The 27,436-nt window shown below is 39.9% G+C and overlaps 2 protein-coding genes across 2 annotated transcripts; one reads left to right on the forward strand and one right to left on the reverse strand.

The window, feature by feature from the left end:
• Nucleotides 1-57: 57 nt before the first annotated feature.
• LOC120105092 (SKP1-interacting partner 15-like) lies at nucleotides 58-1,964 on the reverse strand. Its single transcript, XM_039117183.1, has 2 exons — nucleotides 1,368-1,964; nucleotides 58-78 (listed from the first exon to the last, which is right to left on the reverse strand). The coding sequence occupies exons 1-2, from the start codon at nucleotides 1,962-1,964 to the stop codon at nucleotides 58-60; spliced, it is 618 nt and encodes a 205-aa protein (XP_038973111.1).
• A 2,437-nt stretch (nucleotides 1,965-4,401) lies between these two features.
• LOC103697470 (probable aldo-keto reductase 2) lies at nucleotides 4,402-27,137 on the forward strand. The gene is given in 6 exon segments (XM_039117189.1): nucleotides 4,402-4,706; nucleotides 4,789-4,989; nucleotides 22,126-22,298; nucleotides 22,377-22,479; nucleotides 26,562-26,875; nucleotides 26,877-27,137. Coding segments are annotated over 6 exon segments (1,023 nt in total). The 5' UTR covers nucleotides 4,402-4,493; the 3' UTR covers nucleotides 26,896-27,137.
• The last annotated feature ends 299 nt before the right edge of the window (nucleotides 27,138-27,436 follow it).

Consider the following 27,436-nt stretch of genomic DNA (forward strand, 5'->3'; position numbering starts at 1 on the left):
AACAACTTGGTGTAGTTATCGCAACTCCTATAAGCTCCTAAAATTTCCCCAACCACTCTATGAAAAAAACATGGGAATCTGAAATGAGAGATATTAGAGACAGAAATTTATGCTACAACAAGGAAGAAGAAGTTCGAGTATACGAGAAGACCAAATTATGTGATCCTAGCTCAAGAAACATCCCGTAAACATTGATCACACGCTTCTGAAAGGTATATTGTTGATTTTCCTTTCGGTTGAAGATTTGATTTCTTTCATTGGTTCAGAGCATCTAGGTTAGTTTTCATTCTTCAAAAGCTTTTAAGGATGATGAATGTACTTCTGAAATCCTTTATTCATATGGTTTTCTATGGATTGGCCTTTAATAGGTCTCTGGTGGCTTCTAATAGCAACTTTTTATTACTTGATATTAAAGCACATTATTATATATAAGATAGCCTATTGGAGTGTTACGAATCCTCAAATTTTTCAACGCAATCAATTCTAACATGTGGCTTAAGAGAAAAATTGGAACACTAGTTTTATAACAATTTTTGACCAATATATTTCAAATCATTTTTCTCTCGAACCAAGGCACTTCATGATCCATGGTTGCCATGTATGAGTAGGTCAATATAAGGGCTTCCCCAAGAGCGGTCACATGTCCAAGTCGGCCAAGAAATGAGAAAGTTGTGAGGGTCGAGACATTGGCAGATGGGAGAAAGAAAACTGCCATTGAAGGAATCGAGGGGCTGGTTTCGTAAATTAAATGAACTCCGCACCCTATTTCCCATTATTATTGCCACACTTTGGGTGGTTCTATATACACCCCCCCTATTGCTAAGGACACCCTCCAAAAACAAAAAAAAAATACCCAAACTAACCTTTAGTGTAATTACCATATTGCCCTTGAAATTTTCTCAGTACACCCCCCCTTCCTCCTCCTCCGTTTCGTTTTGAAAAGAAAAAAAAAAAAACACCCCTCAAACCCCCCTTAAACCCCTCGATCCATTTACATCGTTTAGGCGATCTTTGAAGGAGATTTAAGCCCCATTCGAAGCATGGACAAGCAACTAGTGATTTGGGACGAAGAATCGGCCGCAAAGGTACATGTTCCACCTTGTTTCGAAATTTTTTTTTTTCACGGTTCGTGCTCCGTTCGGCACTGGATCGCCGAACAAAAGGCTTCTGTTCGGCTGAACAGTGCCGAACAGAAGCCTTCTGTTCGGCAACCCTCAACCGAACAGAAGCCTTCTGTTCGGCTGCACAGTGCCGAACAGAAGGCTTCTGTCCGGCTCTGTGCAGCCGAACAGAAGGCTTCTGTCCGGCTCTGTGCAGCCGAACAGAAGGCTTCTGTCCGGCTCTGTGCAGCCGAACAGAAGCCGGACAGAAGGGGGAACGGGGGGCTTGGAAGGGAGGTTGAGGGAACAGAAGCCGACGTCGCAGAGGGAGAACTTGAGCCAGCGGTCAGCGCCGGGGGCATAGGCGATGGCGGCCAGCTCGGTGAGGACGAGGGCGGCGCCGCCAGGGCCGGCGAGGACGGTGCCGTGGCGGGACCAGGCGGAGCCGAGTGGCGGGAGGAGGCGGTACGAGCGGGCGAGCGGGTTACAGAGGATGAGGGACTTGGGGTTCTTAGGGTCGCCTACGGCGGAGGGGGCGGCGGAAGTGTCAGCCCAGAGGTAGAGGAGGGAGGGGGAAGCGGTGACGGGGGATGAGGAGGGGAAGGGGAGGAAGGAGAGGGGGAGGCAGAGCCAACGACCGAGGGCGGTGTCAAAGGCGTGGAGGGAGGGGGTGGAAGCGGCTGCACGGGGGTGGCGAAGGGCGAGGAGGCGGACCGGGGGGAGGGCGGCGAGGAAGGACGGGGAGGAGATCGCGTCGCGGAAGAGGTGGCAGACGGAGCGGCAGGCGAGGGCCTGGAGGAGGGGGAGGCGGCCAAGGACGTTGTGGAGGGCGTCCGGCGGGAGGAGCAGGATGGGGGGGCTCATCGGCAGAGAACCCGACTCCTCCTCTTCCTGCTCAGCCGCCTCCGCCTCCAGCGGCGGCGGCGGCGGGAAGTCATACACGCGAGGCACATGAGCCGGGGGCACGGCGGAAGGGAGAAGCCGGCGGGTCTTTTGGAGGGGAAGAGCGGGGGGGGGGGGGGGGGGGGTTTGGGGGGTGTAGAGAGCAATTTAGGTGAGGGGGTGGGGAGGGTGGGGGGTAATTTAGGAATTTTTAATTTTTTAGGGGTGTCCTTAGCAAATGGGGGGGTGTAGAGAGTATTTAATTTTTTTTTAATTTTTGGGGGGTGTCCTGAGCAATAGGGGGGGTGTATATAGAACCACCCCCACACTTTAGGTATTCTGTAACCATTGTCGCTAGCATATTAGTGTGTTAGCGCCACCATGTTGATGATGTGATAGGGAATGGCTATGACATGGTTATTACTTGTTGATGACATGTTAGCAACGTGTAATTGACGTGGCTGTGACATGGCACTGGCATGCCGTTATGTTAATGCTATCATGGTGATGACATGGTGGAGCATTCCTGCGATGTGATTGCCACGTAGCGGTAGGTGACATTGACATGGCATGCATGCCTTCTCTAGTCAAGTCTGGTAGGCTGTGATACACGTAGAAACATGGCTTTAGCTAATAAAATTAATGACGGTGTTGGCTTGTTGTGATTAGATGAACCATCAGGCTCTTTTCTTGTGGCTTCATATTATATCGTCATTTATCAAGTTGCGTGTCATACGTTATTTTCTCTTATTTTTCTTATAGAAAATACTAAAATATTCATTTGAACTCCAATTATTTTTGTGATTTTTCTAATTTCATTTAGAATATCACAAAAATATGAGAGGATGATAATTGTGTTATAGTGCATGATATAAAATTTACATGAATTAGACGTATTTATTTTTTTTAGAAAACTATGAAATATTTGTCTTTGTATTATATAACATATTTATATTTCTAGAATATTGAGGCTTGATATATTATAATTTTTTTGACCCTAAAGGACTGATTTTGATGATGCAAAATAGTTGAGTCAATAGTTAATTAATCCAATTGCTTTGAGTTTAAGTGATAAATTTCAGAAAGCAAAGATAAAAGCCTTCATCCACTCTCAAAAAAAGATTATCCATTTGAAGCACCACATCGAGAAGTTAACTCCAAAAGAACATGAAAACAATCTTTGGAAGCTCATAGACAAGCATAGAAAATTTCATCCTGAGCTACCGCAAGAGTCGACCCAAAGCTTTTGCAACGAGTCGACTCTGGCATACTGTCGCTGACTAATGCACCTTCACGAGCCGACTCCAACAGATTATATTTCAACCCAAGAATAGTCTTAAAGAACAGACAGAAAGCCAATGAATTTATCGTATTGGCGAGTAGACCCATGTACTTCATGAGCTGACTTTAGACAGATTAGAGTCGACCCTAGACAAAAATGAGTCGACCCCAGAATGGCTACAGAGAAAAGATAGAGTTAAGAAAATTATCATGTTGGCAAATCGACCCATGGAATTCACGAGCCGCCTCCAATTAAGCTAGAGTCGACTCTAGAAAGAGATGAGTCAATCCCAGAATAGCCATAGTGGAAAGATAGAAAGCAGCTAAAGGTAGTCTATTAAAGAGTCGACCCTTGAAAGTAATTGAGTCGACTCTTAAAAATCTCGAGTCGATCCCTGAACTGAGAGATCTATGACAGAGTGCCATAGACAAATGATAGAGCGCAACAGAAGCAAAAGCAAGCTCGAGACGAATCCTAAAGACCACTAGTCAGCTCTCGAAATCTTGAGTCGACCCCAGAAAATGGCGAGTCGACCCCACTATGTCTAACAACAGTAACAACTAGTTTTTTGCGAGTTTAAATAGCTATATTCATCTTACAATGGTTCTATTAACTATCTAACGGCTAGGAAAGTGTTGAATTAGGATTTCTATTTCCAGAATAATCATGATAAATTATGATAGAAATATAATTTTTAAATACCAACATTTTCGAAGAATTTTTGAAATTGATTGGATTGATACTTTGGATTCTCTCACGAAGTAAGTAATATTTCATTTTTTCTAAATTTATCAGTAATTATAAAATTATTATATTCATGATTTTTGAGTGGTATTATTCATAATGCATGAATTTGATGTATAGTATGTTATTACCGAATATGTTATTTTGGAAAATTATGACGATATATGATTTTATTATAGATATGATTGATTGATTTTGAAGGGAAGAAGAACGAAAGAAGAAAAGGAGGGAAGAAGAAGAAATAAGATCCTTCAGATATCTTAGTGGTTTACAACATTTACAAAGCTGACGCAAGTGCTTTCGTCGGTGTGCATTCACATGTTTTTTTTTTTTTTATTTTTAAATTTTAAATTCGGTTTTTCCTGAGTAATGACGCAAGAGCTTCCGTTTATCCCTAGACAGTATAAAATGATGAGGCAATGTGTTAACCCAGCCTTCCCCAACCTAAAACAGAACAGGAAGCAGCAGTAGGTAGTGCAAGAGCCATGGCGATAGTGGGGCGCATGAAGCTGGGCTCCCAGGGCCTGGAGGTCTCCGCCCAGGGCCTGGGTTGCATGGGGATGTCCGCCTTCTACGGACCCCCGAAGCCGGAACCCGACATGATCGCGCTCATCCACCACGCCATCTGCAGCGGCGTCACCTTCCTCGACACCTCCGACATCTACGGCCCCTTCACCAACGAGGTTCTCCTCGGCAAGGTAAACCCTTTTGCCCTCTTCTTGTGCTACTGGAGGCTTGCGCATGGGTCCTTCCCTGATGCCTGCGTGGTGTTTGTTTTAGGCTCTGCAAGGCAGGATGAGGGAGAAGGTGGAGCTGGCGACCAAGTTTGGTATCAGTTTTTCTGATGGGAAGAGGGAGATACGTGGGGATCCGGCGTATGTGAGGGCCGCCTGTGAGGCGAGCTTGAAGAGGCTTGGCGTCGACTGCATCGATCTCTACCATCAGCACCGAATTGACACTCGGGTCCCCATCGAGGTTACGGTGAGTTCATCCTTCCAAATGTCTCTTAAGGTTTTGCAGTTCTCGAGAAATGCAAACCTCAGAGAGGAAAAATAATCTGTACTTGTTCAAGAGATTTAATTGTAATATTGAAGTAATTGCAAATGTTTGGAAGACAAAGTTGAAGGGTAGGTAGAGGAATCTCATCTGTTTTTGTTGAACAAGCTCATAGCTTCAAACCATGCTTTTGAGCAAGGACTAAAGTGATTGTCACTATAAAGAAAGCCTGGTATTTATCTTGATATCTTGTTCAAGCCAATAGGCGTTGTTTATATAGGATCATGCAATAGCTAAGCCAAAACTCTTAATGCAATCTGGACAATAATCTTCCTCGAATAGAAAAATCACAACAATCTAAAACAATGGGACTTACTGCATCTAATAATATAACCAATTTGAACTATCCCAGAAATGCATTTACTTCTAGTTTTAATGCAAACCTGTACCCATCTAAAAAACTTCATACAAAGATATTTTTTTATAAAAAAACAAAAGATACTACGTATTCTGATTGCAATCAAACAATTGTACATAAAATGGAATCCAGAAAAAACACCTACTGTGGCCAAAAAATTGAGCTATTTATATTTAGTTACTTGGTGAAGATGCGCCAAAAAGAAATGCTGATTATTATAGTTTGGCTTTTGTGCTAAGGCACCTATAAGTTTAACCCTACATCATTCCCTTGAGCTATGAGTACTATTTAACCTTGATGTTATCTTTAGTCTTAGAATATACATTGTTCCTTATAATCCTAAAAAAAGGAAAGGATCCTTAAGAATAAAACACATCCTTTTGGTTGCTTTGGTTGCTAGGTTTTCTAGAACAACATGCATCTTTTGGATCAGTGTTGTTAGTGCTTCTTTTTCCTGGCTTTACTGACTACTGTCACATAAGATGATCTTCAATAATCATTCATTATATGAGCATCGAGTTCACTACTCCATAGGATCTAACATCCATTTTATTGTTTTTCTATCTACGACTCAGTAGGGATTAAAAATATCAGGCTTAACTGAAAAAAGTTAGGAAGGATTGCAATATTCCTTTATAACTAGTATTCTTCTCATTATGTGACATTTGCATGGCCGCATAGTTCTCCTCTCCATCTTAGCTGCTTAGTAGCTGACAGAACCCCTTGTACACTTTTGAGTGATGGACATCTTTGCTGCCATTTTGGAGTATTATTCAATAAACAAATATATAAAATTAATTAGCAGCGGCACCTTCTGCCTCATCATAGATAATGGCTAATTAATATCTGATGTTGATTATTACATGCCATAACTTTACCTTTTTTTCCATGACATAAGGAACTAAAATCAGCAGCAGCACCTTCCGGTTCATCACAGATAGTGGCCTATTGATTTCTAATGGTGACTAGTTAATCACATAAATGAAAGTTGTCAGACTCTAACATCACTTAAAAGAATCTAATTAGACTTCATTAGGAGTAGGAAACTGGACCTAACATGATTCTTTTTGAACTAGTAGTAAAGATATATATATTTTTTATTTTCAATCAATTCTTTTTATGTTGTTTTAGTGAGCTCAAAGAAGCTAATTCAATAGAAAGATCAACTATATCATACATGGCAATCAAAGTGTTTGCTATGTATTGACTTTTTGGATGAAAAGATGTTGTCAGCATGAAAGATGTAACCTGTATAAAAATCCATAATAGGGTAAAAGTAATTTAAAAAAATGCCTCAAATATCGGTACAGGAGCTGCCCTCAAGCGGAGACTAGCTCAAGTTAAGAAGCTGTCATGTATGTTTTGTCACATGGATTGGTGCTAAATCTTGCTATCATACTAAAAACAAGAGTACCTGCTAGAAATTGCAAAGCTCTATCAGGCTTCTTAGGTTCACCTCAAGGGTGTTTTTCTTTGAGATTTATTTAGTTGCTAAGCTTATATTTATCCAATTCTCAAGCTCAGTTCTCTTTATTAGATTTTAATGTCGAGCATATAGGAGAGTCACGAGCCTATTGTTTTTTCTCCTTATCTGGCCATCCACTTTCATTCATCTTGATCTTCCTCAAGCTGCAGCCTTATCATCACATTATTGTGAAACCATAAATTCTTATGGTGGTACCTTCATTGATGCAAATTTAGGTGTCTGGCCTACATTTTTAGCACATTCTGCTCTTCTTCCTTTCATTACGAGCTAATACCATGACCTGCCCTTGTTGCTTAGTTCTTTGGCATATATTTGTTTGGTGATGACGACTTCAGTATGACATGGGGTAGGTTGAAGAGAACTTACCAAAAGGAATTTCAAGTTTATTATAATATATAAAGACTTTGACGATGAGTGTATTATTAGCTTGATGATATGGAGGTTTCCTCCTTGATTGACCAGTGTTAGCTCAATTCTTTTTTCCTTTTCTACAATCAAAATTTAAAATTTTAAAATAAAGAAACATTTCTTGAACCTTTTCAGTAGGATGATTTATGGATCAAATATCAAAGGCCAACATATAAGAAGCAAGTAATAAAACTAATTTTAAGGTTGTGTTTGGCATCATTGTCACCTTTTCTTTTAAAAAAAATGGAAAAAAGGAATTCTATTTCCATTTTTTTAGATTTTTGATATTAAAAAATATGTTTGGTTTGCACTTTTTTTTTTTAACAAGAGAAGCTACTCGACCGTGTTAAGGCTGGGAGGTACCACTGGGGCATGGACGATCTTCTTGAGGTTCCGTGTGAGGGTGGCCTCGATCTCGGCGATCTTGGCGATCAGGGCACAAGCATTGCTGATGGCCTCATGGTCGGGGCGCTGACTAAGTATCTCGAGGACGGAGTTGGTTTGGGTGATGTCGGAGATGGCGACGGCCATGGCAAAGTTTGGCCGTGGTTGCTTGGATGGTTGCAAGGCTGGTAGGTGACGTTATTGTCATCATAGGCAGGGAGCTCGTTGGGGGCATAGGAGGAGGCAGAGTGGAGTAGAAGGCAAGAGAGAGGAGGTGGGTCTGGTGGCAGAGTCGATCTGGTCTTAAGCTAGGTAGAAGAGGCCAATGTGCTCGACGGTGGTGATATCGGCGAGATGGTCTTGCTCCAGGGTTAAGTCCTCGAGGCAAACATAGGGAGGTCGGGTGTTGATCATGAGAAGGTCGGGCAAAGGGGACGAGAGAGGTGCAAACCCACTTTTAAAAAAAGTGGAAGCAAAAATTTCACTTCTACTTTTTCTAAAAACTAATGAAAGTTGTTTCAGAAAAAAAAACAAAAACAAGATAACCAAGCATCTGTTTTGCATCAGATTCCATGCTTCTATTAAAAAAGAAATAGAAAAAAATAGTATTAAGCAGGGATCTAAACCTAATCTTTTCTCCTATCTAACTTTCCTCATTCGAGTGGCATTTGGTGGTGGCCCTCTTCTTTTCTCATTTTCTCACCTCTCTCCCACCCTCTCTCTCTCTCTCTCTCTCTCTGTTTTTGCATGTCTCTGAGTGCTTTTCACATCTATCCCATTGCTTTCGTGTCCCTCCCCGATTCTCAAAGGATTGGTCCAAACTATCTCATAAAGGAGGTGAGTTTGAATATGTCTCTCATTTTTTGTCATTTTTTCCTTTTTTTCCCCGTATAGCATTGAGTATGGAAGAGGGGTTGGATGGGAATGAGAGTTAAGTGTAAGCTAAGTTTTATTGTTTGAGGAGGGCCAAGGTGTTGGGAATTGTGTCCCAAAGCCAATTTATTAGTTGTAAGAAATTGAATTATGTATATGTTTTATTAAAATGAATAAAAATTTATTCTGGCAATTTTCTATTCATCACAAGTGTTGCATCTTCAAATTGAACTCCTGTGTATTGTGATGAAGTCCTTAGGACTAATTTAGTGGATAAAAGAGGTTTTATCATTTAGTCCTTAAACCAGTTCGCGACCAAATGACGAGCTGTCAATTGGACGATAGCTATGTCAAGTATAGGTTGTTGTGTGCCATTTAGTTGGTTGTCCTCTTAAACCAAGGAGTGTGGAGACACTGTATGGCATACAGGTGAGATGTAGGAGTACATCGTCACTGAATAGTGACTCACCTGCGTAGCACTCCACTGTCGGGAGTTAGCTCGTAAAACGTATGGGCATAAGTACCCCTTAGACCTGAGACTGTCACGGTGACTTGCAAGCAACTCACTGTACTTAGGCACTGGATGACCTGAATTTCTAATTTAGGGATCGGAAAGATGCTGGGTGCAGTCAAGTACTCGCGAAGTCTGTGTATGAGTCAAGATGGGATTGACCGCTTCAGATTTTAGGAGTTGATGTCTCACTGTATTTCAATTCAGTAAAACCTTGGCCAGGGTAAACCAAGTGATAAGTCACTTGATTTGATTAATTGAAATACACTATGAATGACCGGACCCAGAGTTCGACAATCCACTCTGAGGTCATCTTGAGCATCGAAGGTCATAGGGATGAATTATGCAACAACCATACGTCTAGGTTCTTGAATGTTGCTTTGCATATTTGACCTATCCGGACGTTGGGTATCATTGCTAGGTGGTCACCTCGATTAGTGCATGGAGTAGTCCATGTACTACCGGCTTAGTGTTCGAACCTATTGGAGTCACGCACATTAGTCAAGCTAAGTAGGAAGGTCTTGACCCAATTTAATTAAGAATTAAATTATGGGTCATTTGGAATTTGGCTCTGTCTATGTTCAGCTAGCACTGAACATGAGGTACATGCTAAATTTCATGGATGAACAACTAATTAAGTCTGTATTTTGGGTCAATCAAGTTTTAATTAATATAATTGAACTTGATCAGGACTCAATTGTTGAGATTGGATTTGATTGGGTCTAAATTAGTGGAATTGGGCTCGATCATGATTTAATTGGGATTTAATTTCGTATTTGTTCTGATCTAAGTCGGACTTGGATCGAGCCGAAACTAGATCCAATTGAATCTCCTATGAGTCAGACTCATGTGGAATTTTTTCGGGTCAAAAATTCATTCAAATGGGCTGCAAATTTGGTTTAGAACCAAATTGACTAACTTATGATCAAATGGGCTAACCCATTTGTATCACAAGTTGATTTTTCCCATTTAGAGTGGTTGCTGACCGTGAATAAATCCCATGGACCCCTGGACCACTCCCTTCACATGGACCCTTAGCACCTTTTTTGTGAGCCGCGACTCACCTGGGACGCATGAAACAGAGCTTCTCTGTTTCACGCGTCCGCAACCCTTCCGACCGTCGATTGCGCGGCCAACCGGCCTCCGGCCAGACGGCCGACTGGACCGGAATGTGCGGTTTTGAACTGCCAACATTCCAGTCCAGTTTGATTTTTGAAATCTAGCAATAATTGACATTAATCACTGTTTTATTCCACGGTTGTTTTTGAAACAATCGTTATCAAATTCATTCATATTTGATAATGAATGAATTCAATAACGCTAGACCATTTACGCCTCTTAACTCCTCTCAGCGTTGGCCTATTTGTAGGCCACCGTTTCCTCTCGAATGGAGTGAGAGAGAAAATTTTCTTGGGAAGAAAACGTGAGACAGAGAGATAGGTTTATTCTGTGAAGAAGAAGAAGAGTGAGGAAGGAGTTCCTCTCTCTCTCTCTGGTGGTTTGGAGTTCGGCCCAGGTCCGGCGTCCTCTCCTCCCTTCCATTCCTCTGTGATCAGGATCAAGAGACGGGTGTCTCTTCGGCCTAGGCGTGCTGTGAACAAATGGGAGAAAGAAACCGAAGAAAGAAAGAAAGAAATAGGAAGGTCCTTTTTCTAGTTTTCCTTTCTTCCAAGGGTCCTTTTGCAAAAGATTGTTTTGCACGAGTAAAGACATCATCCAACCTTCTTGCGAAGCTTGACGTGCGTGCGAAGTAGAGGGCTTGCAGATCCAGGCCTTGCAGAGCTACCTTCAGGGATCTAGATCCAGATCTAGATTCAAATTACCTCGACCAACTTCCGCTACGGGCTTGAGGTAATTTTACATAAAAGTTAAATTTAATATTTATATAATAAAAAATTTTAAAACTGATTTTTCATGCCTGGCGTTCGATTTTATCGGACAACTCGGGAAATGTTTCCTTCAACTGGTATCAGAGCCAGGTTGGCCGATGGAATTGGCCTATAATATCTAGAATTATGCATGATTTAATTTTTAAATTTAGATTAGATCTAGATTTATTGATAAAATATCAATCTTGTGCTGAATTATAAGGTTGTCCTGCTATAAGGTTAACCCCTTATAGTGAAAAGGTTGTCCTAGCACAAAATTGAGATAAATTTGTATCATAAAATAAATAGTTCATTTTTGTGAAATTATGCATAATTGATGTTTATGAAATTTCAGTTTTAAATTTATTGTGGCCACAAAATTTAAATATAAATTGTTTATATTTGGAATAAATTGACACCTTGAATCCATGATCATAATGCATTTAATAAAGAATTAAATGTTGAATTTAAAATTTAAAATTTGAATTTCAAATAAAGATTTAAAATTCAAAATTTGAAATTTGAATTAAAATTTAAATTTGAACATGGGATTTGGGGATGGGTTAGCACAATCAGATTAGTTGACTAGGTTAGACCTAATCATGAAATCAAATTGAAATGGACTAACTTAAGAAACATGATTTAATCTAATCAATAGTTGAACTAGACTAAATCAAGGTTTATAAAATGATCAAACTCAATAGTTGTAGTTTATCATATCCAAACATTTCAATTGGATCTGATTGTGGCTTAGTGGTCGAGCCCGAGTTCCCAAGGATAACCTAAATCAACTTGATAAACCAATTGGTGTCTAAGGTAAGTCGGCATTTGATCATGGTTTTTAATTGGGGCTACCTCTTACCTGGCCAACATAGTTGGTGTCTAGGAAAGAGGTTAATGGCGTAACCCTCCCATGATCTCTCTTACCTGGCCAATTTGGTCGATCAAGTTTTGATTAAGGTACCTTGAGACTTGGCACTCACCCATGCCATTAAGAAAAATCAGTGTGACTGATTTAGGTGTCTAATAGACCAATAAGAGCTAGTCCTCTATATGATTTGGTGAAGTCAGTGGGAGGATTTAGAATTATCGGTCAGTGTTACATATCATTTAAAATCCTCTAAATTATTAGGTCCTTAAAATGATAAAGTTATATAGATAACTAGATCATAGCCTCCCATTAAGGTGAATGATAATGGGTCCAATATTACAGTTGAACATGCAGGACGCTTCCGTCTGGTGTTCCTCTGAATACTGGAATTATCCTTCGTTATATGATAGCTTTTTGAGCTATCTAATTGTGATTAGGTTGGCCGAGCCTTCCTCGGGCCTGATCATACATTAGGTAGTGTCATCGAGTTAGTTCATTAATGGTTGGACCTAACCAGGATCTTCAGTGGAGGCCTCCGCCTACTGATTACCACCTGGGGCAAAATTGATTACTAGAAATTGGTTAGAGAAACAATTGGTAATAGACCTACCCTTAGATGCAAATGGGTTGGCCGAGCCTTCCTCGGGCCTGTATGCAGTCTATGCGGATTCTAGTACTCACTAGGGAATTAAAGTAATTCCTCGAATTAAAGGTAAAGGCTATTAATTCGATTAAAATAGTGGGAGAAAACTTTTGACTAAAGTCCAAGTCTTTAGGATTAAATAAATCATATACTGATTAGTTGGGTTTTTCCTTTATTTTTCAGATATGGCTAACTCATTGTCCCTCCGAACACTATTAGACAATGATAAGCTTAATGGACCTAACTTCGATAGCTGGTATCGAAAGATGAAAATAGTATTAGAGCATGAGCGGATCCTGTATGTGATATCGGATCCTGCACCTGAGGAACCTGCAGCCAATGCACCACGTGCAATCAGAGACGCTTATCAGAAGTGGCTCAACGATCGCACTACAGTGCGTTGCATCATGAGGGCCTCGATGAATGACGAGTTTAGTCGTAAATTCGAGGAAGCGCAGCCAGTGGAAATCCTTCAAATGTTGAAGAAGTCTTTCGGCACACCTGATGATGTTGAACGACATAAGACCTCCTGCGCTATATTCAATGCCCGCATGAGGGAAGGGGCATCGGTCACCGATCATGTATTGTATATGGTCGAACAAATCGATCGCCTAAGTAAACTTGGCTTTCCTTTGCACGAGCAATTGGGCAAGGACGCCATTTTGAACTCACTTCCCAAGTCCTACCTGACCTTCCTTAGTCATTATAGAATGACTAAACCTGAAGTATCCTATCATGGTTTGCTAGGTTTACTGCAGACCTATGAGAAGGATCACCAACTCAAAAAGGAGTCGGTGAATATGGTAGGTGGGACTTCTGCAGGACTTTCTTCCTTTAAGAAAGGAAAGAAGAAGAAGGTGCAAAAAGCTCGTGCTGGGGTCTCTAAGCCCAGCCAGACTAAGAAGCGTAAAGCCGATAAGAGCAAGGCAGAGTGCTTCTTTTGTAAGAAGATGGGTCATTGGAAGCGGAATTGTCCGGCTTACATAGCGTCCCTTGATCCAAACAGGCCTAAGAAGAAAAAGCAGCAAACAGTTGCTGCACAAGGTAATTATATGATAACACCTTGTAATTTTTCTATTTATGATTCTACTGCTTGGGTATTGGATACCGGAAGTCCAATTAATATTTGCAATTCATTGTAGGGACTTCAAGTTAGTAGAAGATTCAAGAGTGGCGAAAGATTCCTGAACGTTGGAGATGGAAGATCAGTTCCAGTCCTAGCTTTAGGAGTCATTGAGCTTGTTTTTGAATCTAGAGTAGTCATATTAGATGATTGTCATTATTGTCCAACATTTTTAATGAATGTCATCTCTGTAGGCCTTTTGGCCAAAAATGGTTATTGCTTATCAATAAAAGAAAATTTTTGTGATATCATTTTGAATGGTATTAAAATTTTTCGTGGACAATTGAAATATGGCATTTATACTCTATCACTGCCTGTGAATGTAATGTATACCTCTAATAAACGCCCTAAGTTAGATAATGTCAATGAAGCCTATTTATGGCATTGCCGGCTAGGTCACATAAATAAAAACAGGATAAACAGGTTAGCCCAACAGGGCATTTTAGAAATCAATGATTGTGAATCATTGCCAACTTGTGAATCCTGTCTTCTGGGTAAGATGACCAAGTCACCTTTTTCTGGAAAGGGTGAACGAGCCAGCGATGTTCTTGGCCTCATACATACTGATGTATGTGGACCTATGAACGTAAGTGCCAAAGATGGTTATGCCTACTTCATAACCTTCACAGATGACCTATCCAGGTATGGGTATGTCTATCTGATGAAGCATAAGTCGGAATCATTTGAAATGTTCAAACGATTTCGTAATGAAGTAGAAAAACAGACTGGAAAGAGTATTAAGATCCTTCGGTCAGACCGAGGAGGAGAATACCTTTCCGGTGATTTCTTGACTTATCTAGAGGAGAATGGGATTCTCTCACAATGGACCCCTCCAGGAACACCTCAGCACAATGGTGTATCCGAAAGGAGGAATCGAACTCTGTTAGACATGGTTCGATCCATGATGGGGTTTACTAGTCTGCCTCTATCTTTTTGGGGTTATGCTTTAGAGTCTGCGTGTATAATACTAAATAAGGTTCCAAGTAAGTCTGTTGAGAAGACTCCATATGAGATATGGACTGGGCGTAAGCCGACACTTTCATACCTTAGGGTTTGGGGATGTCCGGCTTATGTTAAACGTTCTCAAACTGACAAACTTGGTCCTAGGTCCGATAAGTGTTATTTTGTAGGGTACCCCAAGGAAACTAGGGGTTATTACTTCTACCTTCCTAATGAACAAAAGGTGTTCGTAGGACTTAAGGCAACCTTTTTGGAAAGGGAATTCCTTAGTGAAGGAATTGTTGCCTCTAAGGTTGAACTTAGTGAAGTTCAGCAGGTGGAAGATTTAACACAATCTACTGAACCCACAGAACCGGATTCAATTAGATCAAACCTGGAGCCCAATGTAGAAGCACCATTAAGGCGATCAGGTAGAGTACTGCGTCAAGTGGATAGATACTATGGTTTCTTGGTCCAAGACGCAGATCCCATTGAGCTCGATGAGAACAATGAGGATCCGATCACCTATATGGATGCTATGCAGAGGTCCGACTCTGAATTATGGCTTAAAGCCATGAGATCCGAAATGGAATCCATGGAAATCAATAGTGTATGGACACTAGTTGATCCACTTGAAGGGATAAAACCCATAGGGTGCAAATGGATCTTCAAAAGAAAGAGAGGCGCAGACGGAAAGGTGGAGACCTATAAAGCCCGTCTGGTTGCCAAGGGGTATCGTCAACGTTATGGCATCGACTATGACGAGACTTTTTCCCCTGTGGCAATGCTAAAATCTATTCGGATCATGCTTGCTATTGCAGCATATATGGATTATGAAATCTGGCAAATGGATGTGAAAACAGCTTTTCTAAATGGAGAGCTGGGAGAAGAGGTGTATATGATACAACCTGAGGGTTTCACATCCACAGACGAGTCCAAAGTATGCAAGCTACAAAAGTCTATTTATGGACTTAAGCAAGCTTCTCGAAGTTGGAACATACGTTTCGATAAAACTATCAAAACGTATGGCTTCATTAAGAACGAAGAAGAACCTTTTGTCTACAAGTGGACTAACAGTTCAGTGATCACATTCCTTGTCTTGTATGTGGATGACATTCTCTTAATTGGAAATGACATTCCTGCATTACAGAATGTGAAACTCTGGTTGTCATCACAGTTCTCCATGAAGGATTTGGGAGAAGCATCCTACATCCTAGGGATGAAGATCTATAGAGATAGATCTAAGAGGTTGCTTGGATTGTCCCAATCCACGTACATCGACACTATGTTGAAGCGGTTCAACATGGAGAATTCCAAGAAGGGCTATCTTCCGATAGGCCAAGGAATTTCTCTCTCTAAGAAAGATTGTCCGACAACTTCCGAAGAGAGAGAGCGTATGAGTAGAATCCCATATGCTTCTGCAGTAGGTTCTATTATGTACGCCATGACATGTACAAGACCGGATGTTGCTTACTCACTAGCAGTAGCGAGTAGGTATCAGTCTGATCCGGGTGAGAACCATTGGAAGGTGGTGAAAACCATCCTTAAGTATTTAAGAAATACTAAGGACCAATGGTTAATCTATGGAGAATCTGACTTAAAACTTGTGGGGTTTACAGACTCTAGTTTTCAGTCAGACCATGATGACAGTAAGAGTATGTCTGGATTTGTGTTTACCCTGAATGGAGGAGCAGTCTGCTGGAAAAGTTCCAAACAGCATTCAGTAGCCGATTCTGTATGCGAAGCAGAGTATGTTGCTGCATCAGATGCGGCAAAGGAAGCTGTTTGGATCAAGAAGTTTGTAAATCAACTTGGTGTTGCTCCCTCAATCAACGGTCCAGTTCTTTTGTATTGTGACAATACTGGAGCCATTGCACAAGCAAAGGAGCCAAAGTCTCACCACAGGACCAAGCACATTCTGCGTCGCTACCACCTTGTACGAGAGATCGTGGAACGAGGTGACGTCAATCTTCAGAAGATCGATGGAAAGGAGAACCTAGCTGACCCATTCACTAAAGCCCTTTCTGTAAAGGAGTTCGATTATCACAAATCGAAGATAGGTATAAGATACTGTGCAAATTGGTTTTAGTCCAAGTGGGAGTTGTTGGGAATTGTGTCCCAAAGCCAATTTATTAGTTGTAAGAAATTGAATTATGTATATGTTTTATTAAAATGAATAAAAATTTATTCTGGCAATTTTCTATTCATCACAAGTGTTGCATCTTCAAATTGAACTCCTGTGTATTGTGATGAAGTCCTTAGGACTAATTTAGTGGATAAAAGAGGTTTTATCATTTAGTCCTTAAACCAGTTCGCGACCAAATGACGAGCTGTCAATTGGACGATAGCTATGTCAAGTATAGGTCGTTGTGTGCCATTTAGTTGGTTGTCCTCTTAAACCAAGGAGTGTGGAGACACTGTATGGCATACAGGTGAGATGTAGGAGTACATCGTCACTGAATAGTGACTCACCTGCGTAGCACTCCACTGTCGGGAGTTAGCTCGTAAAACGTATGGGCATAAGTACCCCTTAGACCTGAGACTGTCACGGTGACTTGCAAGCAACTCACTGTATTTAGGCACTGGATGACCTGAATTTCTAATTCAGGGATCGGAAAGATGCTGGGTGCAGTCAAGTACTCGCGAAGTCTGTGTATGAGTCAAGATGGGATTGACCGCTTCAGATTTTAGGAGTTGATGTCTCACTGTATTTCAATTCAGTAAAACCTTGGCCAGGGTAAACCAAGTGATAAGTCACTTGATTTGATTAATTGAAATACACTATGAATGACCGGACCCAGAGTTCGACAGTCCACTCTGAGGTCATCTTGAGCATCGAAGGTCATAGGGATGAATTATGCAACAACCATACGTCTAGGTTCTTGAATGTTGCTTTGCATATTTGACCTATCCGGACGTCGGGTATCATTGCTAGATGGTCACCTCGATTAGTTCATGGAGTAGTCCATGTACTACCGGCTTAGTGTTCGAACCTATCGGAGTCACGCACATTAGTCAAGCTAAGTAGGAAGGTCTTGACCCAATTTAATTAAGAATTAAATTATGGGTCATTTGGAATTTGGCTCTGTCTATGTTCAGCTAGCACTGAACATGAGGTACATGCTAAATTTCATGGATGAACAACTAATTAAGTCTGTATTTCGGGTCAATCAAGTTTTAATTAATATAATTGAACTTGATCAGGACTCAATTGTTGAGATTGGATTTGATTGAGTCTAAATTAGTGGAATTGGGCTCGATCATGATTTAATTGGGATTTAATTTCGTATTTGTTCTGATCTAAGTCGGACTTGGATCGAGCCGAAACTAGACCCAATTGAATCTCCTATGAGTCAGACTCATGTGGAATTTTTTCGGGTCAAAAATTCATTCAAATGGGCTGCAAATTTGGTTTAGAACCAAATTGACTAACTTATGATCAAATGGGCTAACCCATTTGTATCACAAGTTGACTTTTCCCATTTAGAGTGGTTGCTGACCGTGAATAAATCCCATGGACCCGTGGACCACTCCCTTCACATGGACCCTTAGCACCTTTTTTGTGAGCCCCGACTCACCTGGGACGCATGAAACAGAGCTTCTCTGTTTCACGTGTCCGCAACCCTTCCGACCGTCGATTGCGCGGCCAACCGGCCTCCGGCCAGACGGCCGACTGGACCGGAATGTGCGGTTTTGAACCGCCAACATTCCAGTCCAGTTTGATTTTTGAAATCCAGCAATAATTGACATTAATCACTGTTTTATTCCACGGTTGTTTTTGAAACAATTGTTATCAAATTCATTCATATTTGATAATGAATGAATTCAATAACGCTAGACCATTTACGCCTCTTAACTCCTCTCAGCGTTGGCCTATTTGTAGGCCACCGTTTCCTCTCGAATGGAGTGAGAGAGAAAATTTTCTTGGGAAGAAAACGTGAGACAGAGAGATAGGTTTATTCTGTGAAGAAGAAGAAGAGTGAGGAAGGAGTTCCTCTCTCTCTCTCTCTGGTGGTTTGGAGTTCGGCCCAGGTCCGGCGTCCTCTCCTCCCTTCCATTCCTCTGTGATCAGGATCAAGAGACGGGTGTCTCTTCGGCCTAGGCGTGCTGTGAACAAACGGGAGAAAGAAACCGAAGAAAGAAAGAAAGAAAGAAAGAGAAGAAAGAAAGAAATAGGAAGGTCCTTTTTCTAGTTTTCCTTTCTTCCAAGGGTCCTTTTGCAAAAGATTGTTTTGCACGAGTAAAGACATCATCCAACCTTCTTGCGAAGCTTGACGTGCATGCGAAGTAGAGGGCTTGCAGATCCAGGCCTTGCAGAGCTACCTTCAGGGATCTAGATCCAGATCCAGATTCAAATTACCTCGACCAACTTCCGCTACGGGCTTGAGGTAATTTTACATAAAAGTTAAATTTAATATTTATAATTATTATAAATAAAATAAAAAATTTTAAAACTGATTTTTCATGCCTGGCGTTCGATTTTATCGGACAACTCGGGAAATGTTTCCTTCACAAGGTTTGTGCTTGGGGGTAGATGTAAGGAGAACAAGGGTCATTGGTCTAATTATGCTTGGAATTGATTTCATCTATGCTGGGGCTTGAGCTGGTATGGTCGATCATGGGTTCTGGCCTACGCCTAGTCCTAAACCTTGAGTAAGGTTTGTGTGGACCAAGATAGCCTAACTTGAGAACTTGGTAGTTGGAGTTCTCCAGCATATGTTTGGGGCTGTTGATGTTTTCTCCTAGGAGTCAAGAGAAAGGAATTGAATGAATTTCATTTTTAAAAATTACTTCTTATCATGAATTTCTTTCATCTTGCTTCGAAAAGAAAAGGTATGTGGTTTTGTTCCTAAGAATATTGTGCAAGGTGTATATATATATATTTTTTTTGGGTTAGACTTCAACACGTACATTGTGCTTCGTAGAACATGATGTCTGATTGAAGAACCTGGATTGTCCGGCTCATGTTTTTATGTTTTTAAAATATCTGCCTCACCTCAGAGGCATAGGCTTTCTAAAACTTAAGGTGCTTTCTAGAACATGATGCATTCTTGTCTCTCCCTTCTCACTTTCATTACTTAAGCTTACTTATTTAAGCTTTCTTAAATTTTATTAATGCATATTATCATCTGTACTTTCTTTGTGCACTTCTTGGTCAAAGAAACTTTTCCGAACCCCTCTTTCATGAAAACATATGAAAACATGGTAAAAATATTTACCCTTAATTATGTCTTGATGGACAAAAATATACCAAAATAAGAGATGCTTTTACTTTCTTAAAGTTTCACTAGGTAGGGGAAGTATTGCCTATGGGGTGTGTCTTCATATGAGAGAGTTGTTAAAGTAGAATGACCATTGATTAGAAAAAAAGCATTCGTTACTGACAGTGTTTTATTCTACATCATGATGATATGTTGGCATAATATGGGCTACGAAAGGGAAGTGATATTTTGTTAGAACTAAAGAATTGAAATCTGTGACTTAGGGATGAGCTTTCTGCTATGAGCTTGAAACCTTTTCAGCACGAACAATGGACTGAGATCCTAGTTTGGTGGTTGGATTTTAAAAGGGTCTTTTGTAAATTGACTTGGAGGTTGGTAGACTATGTGAATGTGTCTTCTATCATTATTACTGCTAAGGAAGTTATGCAAAGGTCCATCTGCATGTGATGTAGAGGCGAATGAGGTGGTAACAACAGAGAATCACATTTTAGAACCAGTTGGGAATGTTCATGAGGCTGAAGTGTAAAAAAGAGTATTATTGTAACAACCCAGGACCTCACCCAAAATGGCTAGCCGGAAGGTATTATTTGGGTTCCTTGATCCTGTATAAGTACCCAAGATCTACCCAGCGAATAACCGATGTGGGACTAAACGCACGCCCGCACGGATCTTCACATACTCCCCCGTTCAAGCCCTGACGTCCTCGTCAGGCTAAGGGTTCAAATCTATTCAAATCTAATCACAAACACCACGATTGGCTCGTGGTCAGCCCCAATGGATCCATGCTGCAGTGTCCCCTAGTCCACATAGGTTATGGGTCGGGTCCGCTCTGATACCATTTGTAATAACCCAGGATCTCACCCAAAATGGCTAGCCGGAAGTTATTATTTGGATTCCTTGATCCTGTATAAGTACCCAAGATCTACCTAACGAATAATCAATGTAGGACTAAACACACGCCCGCACGGGTCCCACATACTCCCCCCGTTCAAGTCCTGACATCCTCGTCAAGCTAAGGGTTTAAATATCTATTCAAATCAAATCACAAACACCACGATTGGCCCGTGGTCAGCCCCAATGGATCCGTGCTGCAGTGTCCCCTAGTCCACATAGGTTATGGGCCGGGTCCGCTCTGATACCATTTGTAACAACCCAGGACCTCACCCAAAATGGCTAGCCGGAAGGTTTTATTTGAGTTCCTTGATTTTGTATAAGTACCCAAGATCTACCCAGCGAATAACCGATGTGGGACTAAACACACGCCCGCACGGATCCTCACATATTCCCCCCGTTCAAGCCCTGACGTCCTCGTCAGATTAAGGGTTCAAATCTATTCAAATCTAATCACAAACACCACGATTGGCCCGTGGTCAGCCTCAATAGATTCGTGCTGCAGTGTCCCCTAGTCCACATAGGTTATGGGCCGGTTCGCTTTGATACCATTTGTAACAACCCAGGACCTCACCCAAAATGGCTAGCCGGAAGGTATTATTTGGATTCCTTGATCCTGATAAGTACCCAAGATCTACCCAGCGAATAATCGATGTGGGACTAAACACACGCCCACACGGGTCCTTACATACTTCCCCCGTTCAAGCCCTGACGTCCTCGTCAGGCTAAGGGTTCAAATCTATTCAAATCTAATCACAAACACCACGATGGGCCCGTGGTCAGCCCCAATGGGTCCGTGCTGCAGTGTCCCCTAGTCCACATAGATTATGGGCCGGATCTGCTCTGATACCATTTGTAGCAACCTAGGACCTCACCCAAAATGGCTAGCCGGAAGGTATTATTTGGGTTCCTTGATCCTGTATAAGTACCCAAGATCTACCCAGCGAATAACCGATGTGGGACTAAACACACGCCCGCACGGGTCCTCACAATTATCATATAAGAAAAAGGTCTAAGAAGAGTAGGAGCATAACATTTTTATTTTCAAATGACGAGAAGAAGCTTATATTTTACCAAGCTATGACTGCCACTGGTTGTTGAAGTTTATAGGACTGATCTTGTAATCTAGCTTAGTATGAGGACAATGCCACTTTATTGTCCTAAGTGAAATCACCCTACGTTCAGATGTGTTTTATAATTTACTGATCATGCCATAAGAAGGATAACAATTATGAAGCATTTGAGTTTATTGTAATCATGCACCTGTTTATTTTATTTTATTTTATTTTTTTTAATTTCCCCAGTCGTGTTTAGTCAGTAAAACCTATAATGCTATATCATTTGACCGTATTATTGATCCTGCTTGTGAATGGTATTGTAGGTTCCAATATTAAATTATATTTTCATATTCGTACCTTGACGCCTTTTTGCCTGAATACAAGTTGGTTAGTAAATTGATCATCATTTTCTTTTGCCATTATCAGATGGGAGAACTCAAGAAACTAGTTGAAGAAGGAAAGATAAAATACATTGGGTTGTCTGAAGCATCTGCTTCAACAATCAGGAGGGCACATGCAGTTCATCCAATAACTGCTGTCCAACTGGAGTGGTCTTTATGGACAAGAGATGCTGAAGAAGATATAATTCCCACTTGCAGGTGAGTTTGTTTGCATATTGGTGGCTAACATTTATTTTCTAATATTGCTTTTCTTACTTTTTGTTTTGAGATTTCCAGAGAACTTGGTATTGGAATTGTTGCATATAGTCCATTAGGCAGGGGTTTCTTTTCTGTTGGACCGAAAATGGCCGATACTTTGTCAGACCAGGACTTCCGTAAGGTGCGTATTTCTGATAAAATAATTATATATGTATCTGGAAAATAATTATATATGTATCTGGAAAAGAGCTAATGGTACATTATGCGATGAGATATTGGTAGTTATCAAATGTATGGTCGGGATAGATCAATGGACCATATAAACATAATAATCTACCTATCAAAATTGGTCGCATCTGGTAGTTAAGCAACTAAGACTGCTGCTTGTGTTAATTCAAGGATGAAACAAAAACTGAGGTCATTTTGTCATTTAGAAAACAGTAATACAATCATATGCATGTGTTATGTGTGTCCATTCGTTTTCATTTATTGCTGCCTTTTCACATTGGGATCAATGTAGCCTGGACATGGATGAGAGAATTTGATTTGGATGAGTAACCAAGTAACTGATTTTACAAAAACGGGAAACAAAAAAGGATACAGGAACATATTGAAAAAAAATTTCTAGCAAATTACATATATTTGTTTGTTAAAAGTAGTTATTGTAGAAAATATTGTAAAATATTTTTTGGTTTAGATGTTTCATTATATTTTTCCACAACTACCCCAAATTAGCTCAAGGATACAAGAAACATGACATTTCATATTATTATTTTCCCACCAAAGTCCTTAACCAAGCTATAAAAGGCAACAAAATGCCTACTTTTTCTAGCGACCGGCTCAAATGGCCACTTGATACAAAGTATGGGTGAGTTTAACCGCCTTGCCTCATTTGGCAAGCAGCTGGTAGGGGCTTTGGCCAAGGGACCATAGTTCTTTTCCCAATATGGGCTAGATCAGCACGTAACAAGAGGCCGAAAGGCCAGAACAACCAAACAAGGGCTCATAGCCCAAATGAAGGCCCGTCAAAGGCCTAACCAAGAGATAATGGAGGATGTCAACATCCTCGTCCATATCTTCACAAGTTCTAAGACACTCTTTTCTCCTGTACTACCGAACCTCTCCATCTTTGGAGAAAAAAAGTTCCACCTTGCTTGCAACCAACAACAATGCACTTCTAAGAACAAGCGGCAAGGCCTATCAGTGTCGGAGAAGGAAGCCAAAATCTGCACTGCAACCTATGAACTCAAGCTTGGAACCTTCCCATCCCTTCCACATTCCAACTTTGCCAGACTAGACCGCCTAAACATGGCCCATTGCTCTAGGGCCGAAAATGGAGAGGATTTTGCGGACTTTTTTTACTCTAAAGGGCAAGGTAGAGAGAAAGACAAAAAAAAAGAAAGAAAAAAAAACCTACTTCCATTATGGTCGATAATATTCATTGTTAGAAAGGCCAACTCCACCATCAATCTGCAAAATCCATATCCAGATAATTTGATAAGTATTTAAGGTTCTATTGCATAAGGTGAATGCAGGAGTCTAGTTCACACAACATTGAGTTGTTGCCTTTGCCTCGATCACAACATGCCTATGTTCATGATCCCAACAAAAGCGAATTATAATTATAGTTTGACTGTGCATAATTTTAGTTCATTAGGCTATATATTTTAACAACTTCTGCATTTATAAATTGTAGTGTTGACATTTGTTGACAATGGCATTTGGCAAGTGCAATGCAATGAGATGAAACATGGATGGCAATGTTCTTATTTTCTTTTTCTTTATTTGTATATTTTTTTTATAAAGAACTTAGAATATCTAAAGGTGCAACATGGAAAAGCTATCTTCTAGAATGCAATGGACCATTAAATGGTTTCCATTTTTCTTGCTGGTGACCTTTCCTATCTTTCTTACCATACAGAACATGAATTTATTAAATATGGGATTGTGTATATATCAATGTGTATATACATATACACCATATCTATGTATATACAGATGCACATATCATAGTTTTAGGACATTAGACTAAAATGAGAGAACTTCACATGCATTGCCAAGTTCAATTATGTGGTTTGAAAAAGGATAACCAAAATTGTTGGATTCTATCTCCAAGTTTTAAAATGCTTATAGTAAGTTTTCATATGATTTGAGCACACCCTCCCCCCCCCCCCCCCGAAAGAAAAAAGAAGAAAAAGAAACATACTATGCTGCTAGAACTATTTGGTGGGCGTGATACACCCAAGGGGTCTGAAGCACATATTTTTTTAAGAACATGTAATCATTTCAATCCTTGTATATCACACTAGTGGTTCATTTTGTTTTGCTTTCGCTATCACTAAATTTGCAAGTGGGTGTATACGAGGGATCATGTGGGTGTGTGTTTAGTCCCACATAGTTATGCATTGGGCAGATCTTAGATACTTATACAGGGCCAATGTATCTAAAGAGTACCTTTTGAATAATCTTTTTGAATGAGGTTCTGGGTTGTTGGAAATAGTATCAAGGTGGACCCGGCTCATAGCCTATATGGACTAGAGAACACTGCAATATAGGCCTTTCTGGGACTGACTATTGGTTGATTGTTGTGTTTGTGATTTTATTTGGACCTTTGGCCTGGCGAGGATGCAAGAGATTATATAGGGAGAGTGTGTGAGGGCTTTTGTGGGCATGTACTTAATTCTACATTGATTATGCGCCGCACATATTCTGGGTACTTGAACAGAGCCAAGTAATCCAAACACATTCTGACTAGCCTTTTGGGATTAAGGTGTTGGATCGTTACAGTGTAGACCTTTCTTTGCAATTTGCACAATATAACTATACCCTTATACGGATGCAAATAGAGATATATAGGGACTATTTAGTTTCCCGTAAGTCGTATCCTACAGTTGCAGTTGACCAATTGAATTGCAAGCAACCAAAACTAGTGTTTGGAGGCCTGCTATTGCAATTGCATGTTGCAGTTCAACTCAGGAAAAGGTCCCAAAAGTTGTAATTAAAATTGTAAACAAAATTGGTTATTCTAATTACAAGGAATCTTGTAATAGGAAAAGTCCTTTAGAAGAGTTTCACTTACCACTCCAAACATTCCCCTTCTTCTCCACATTATCCTTGTAATTAAAATAATAATAATAATAATATTATTGCAATATTATTAATGAAGTAATATTATACTATTATAATGATATTATCATAAATAGTAATATTATATAAGATTATAATATTTTATTGCTATACTTTTATTATACTATATTATATTATTATTGCGTTATAATAGTTTTATCATATTATAATAATTTTATGTTATTGTCATATAATATTTTTAGAATAGTATTAAGTTATTAATATAATGATTGTAAAATATATTATATTTAATATTATTAGAATATTGTAATAATGTTACTATTATTACTAGGATACTGTATGATTATTATAGTATTGTTATTTCATTAACATTAAAATATTATAATTATAATTTCATATGATAGCAATGTGTCTCGTTATTATTGGATTAAATTGTTTTGACATTCATGTAATTACATTAGTAATTATTCTTATGCTAAGCCAATGATAATTTAGTAGCAATATTTTTCCTATTATAATTATAAAAATAATATGATAAATGTTATACTATCATCGAAAAGGCGAATAGTTTATTGTTTGTCAGGGATAGCCTTACTAGTTTAATTGTAGGGTAACTGTATCTCTGTCCAAATCAAACAACGAAACAGTTGTAATTACATTTGCAATTTTCAATTACTGATAACCAAACAAGGCCCCTTTCTACAACTACAATTCCAATTGCAAGCAGTTGAATTGCAGACTGTCATTGAATTATGTGCAGCTGAATTGCATGCAACCAAATTGCCTCCTAGACATATAAAGGAGAAATGGAATCAGAGGCACATCCAGGTAATGTTTGCATTAAAATAGTAGTTATTTTTGTTTATAGTTACCCAGAAACCAATTTCCTGTAATTTTGTTTTCACATCTCATACTTGTTTCTTCTTCTGGATCAATTGTTCATCTTAGAACCTTTTTTTTGGTCAAACATTTCAGAGCTTTTTCATTTCCGGCATTTTGCTCTTCGATTGTTTTATAGTTTTGTAGATTCTGTTTATGTTAACAAAAGAAGATAACTGAACTATTAATGTCACCGGCACGGCTGATGTCTGAGTACATTTTCTTTGCTTTCTTGTTTGTATGTATTTGAGCCTTTTGTTTCATGTTCCATTAATTGAAAGATGAATGATTTTGCAGAGTGTGCCCAGATTTCAACCTGGGAATCTCGAGGAAAATGCACTTATATTTGAGCGCGTAAATGAAATGGCTAAGAGGAAGGGATGCACCCCTTCACAGCTTGCATTGGCTTGGGTTCATCACCAGGGAAGTGATGTCTGTCCTATACCAGGCACCACCAAGATTGAGAACTTCAACCAGAATATTGGAGCACTGTCAGTGAAACTTACGCCTGAAGAAATGGCTGAACTTGAGTCGTATGCTTCAACAGATGCTGTCAAGGGTGATAGATATGCTTCTTCAATGAGCACATGGAGGGACTCTGATACTCCTCCCTTCATGGAAAGCTGAATGATGGTTCTTTTGCAGCCTGCCTTTTTGTGCCTTGTTGCAGGTTGATAGCAATTATCTATGAATTTTGAGAGTATGGAAGGACTGTTGCGTTTATGTTTGAGTTCACCAATGTGCATGATTTGCAGTGAACGCTGGCTAAGCTTCTGTTTGTGGCTTGCCTAAAATAAAAGCTGAGTTAATATCTTTTTGTAACATTAAGACTCCTAGTGTGTTCAATAAAAATGTGTTATTTGTTGCCATCAACTACCACAGAGTGCACATGCGAGGAAGGATGGATGGTGGTTTCCTATCTAATCTAATTTCTTTCTTTTTTTTTTTTTTGTCTAACTTCCATCCACACGCATGCACGCAAGCAAGAGAACACTACATTTGAATACTTTTATACAGAAATTGCACTTGGTGATGCAAACTACTTTTTTGTTTCAAAAATGCAACATACATTTTTGTTTGATTATTAATAGTTTTTAGAAATTATTCACACATGTAACTTAGTCTTAAAGTCGATGTAAGTGCTAGGGTCCTATCATCTTTGGAGTTCAAGG

Source organism: Phoenix dactylifera, unplaced genomic scaffold, assembly GCF_009389715.1.
Source record: "Phoenix dactylifera cultivar Barhee BC4 unplaced genomic scaffold, palm_55x_up_171113_PBpolish2nd_filt_p 000189F, whole genome shotgun sequence".
NCBI classification, from domain to species: Eukaryota; Viridiplantae; Streptophyta; class Magnoliopsida; order Arecales; family Arecaceae; genus Phoenix; species Phoenix dactylifera.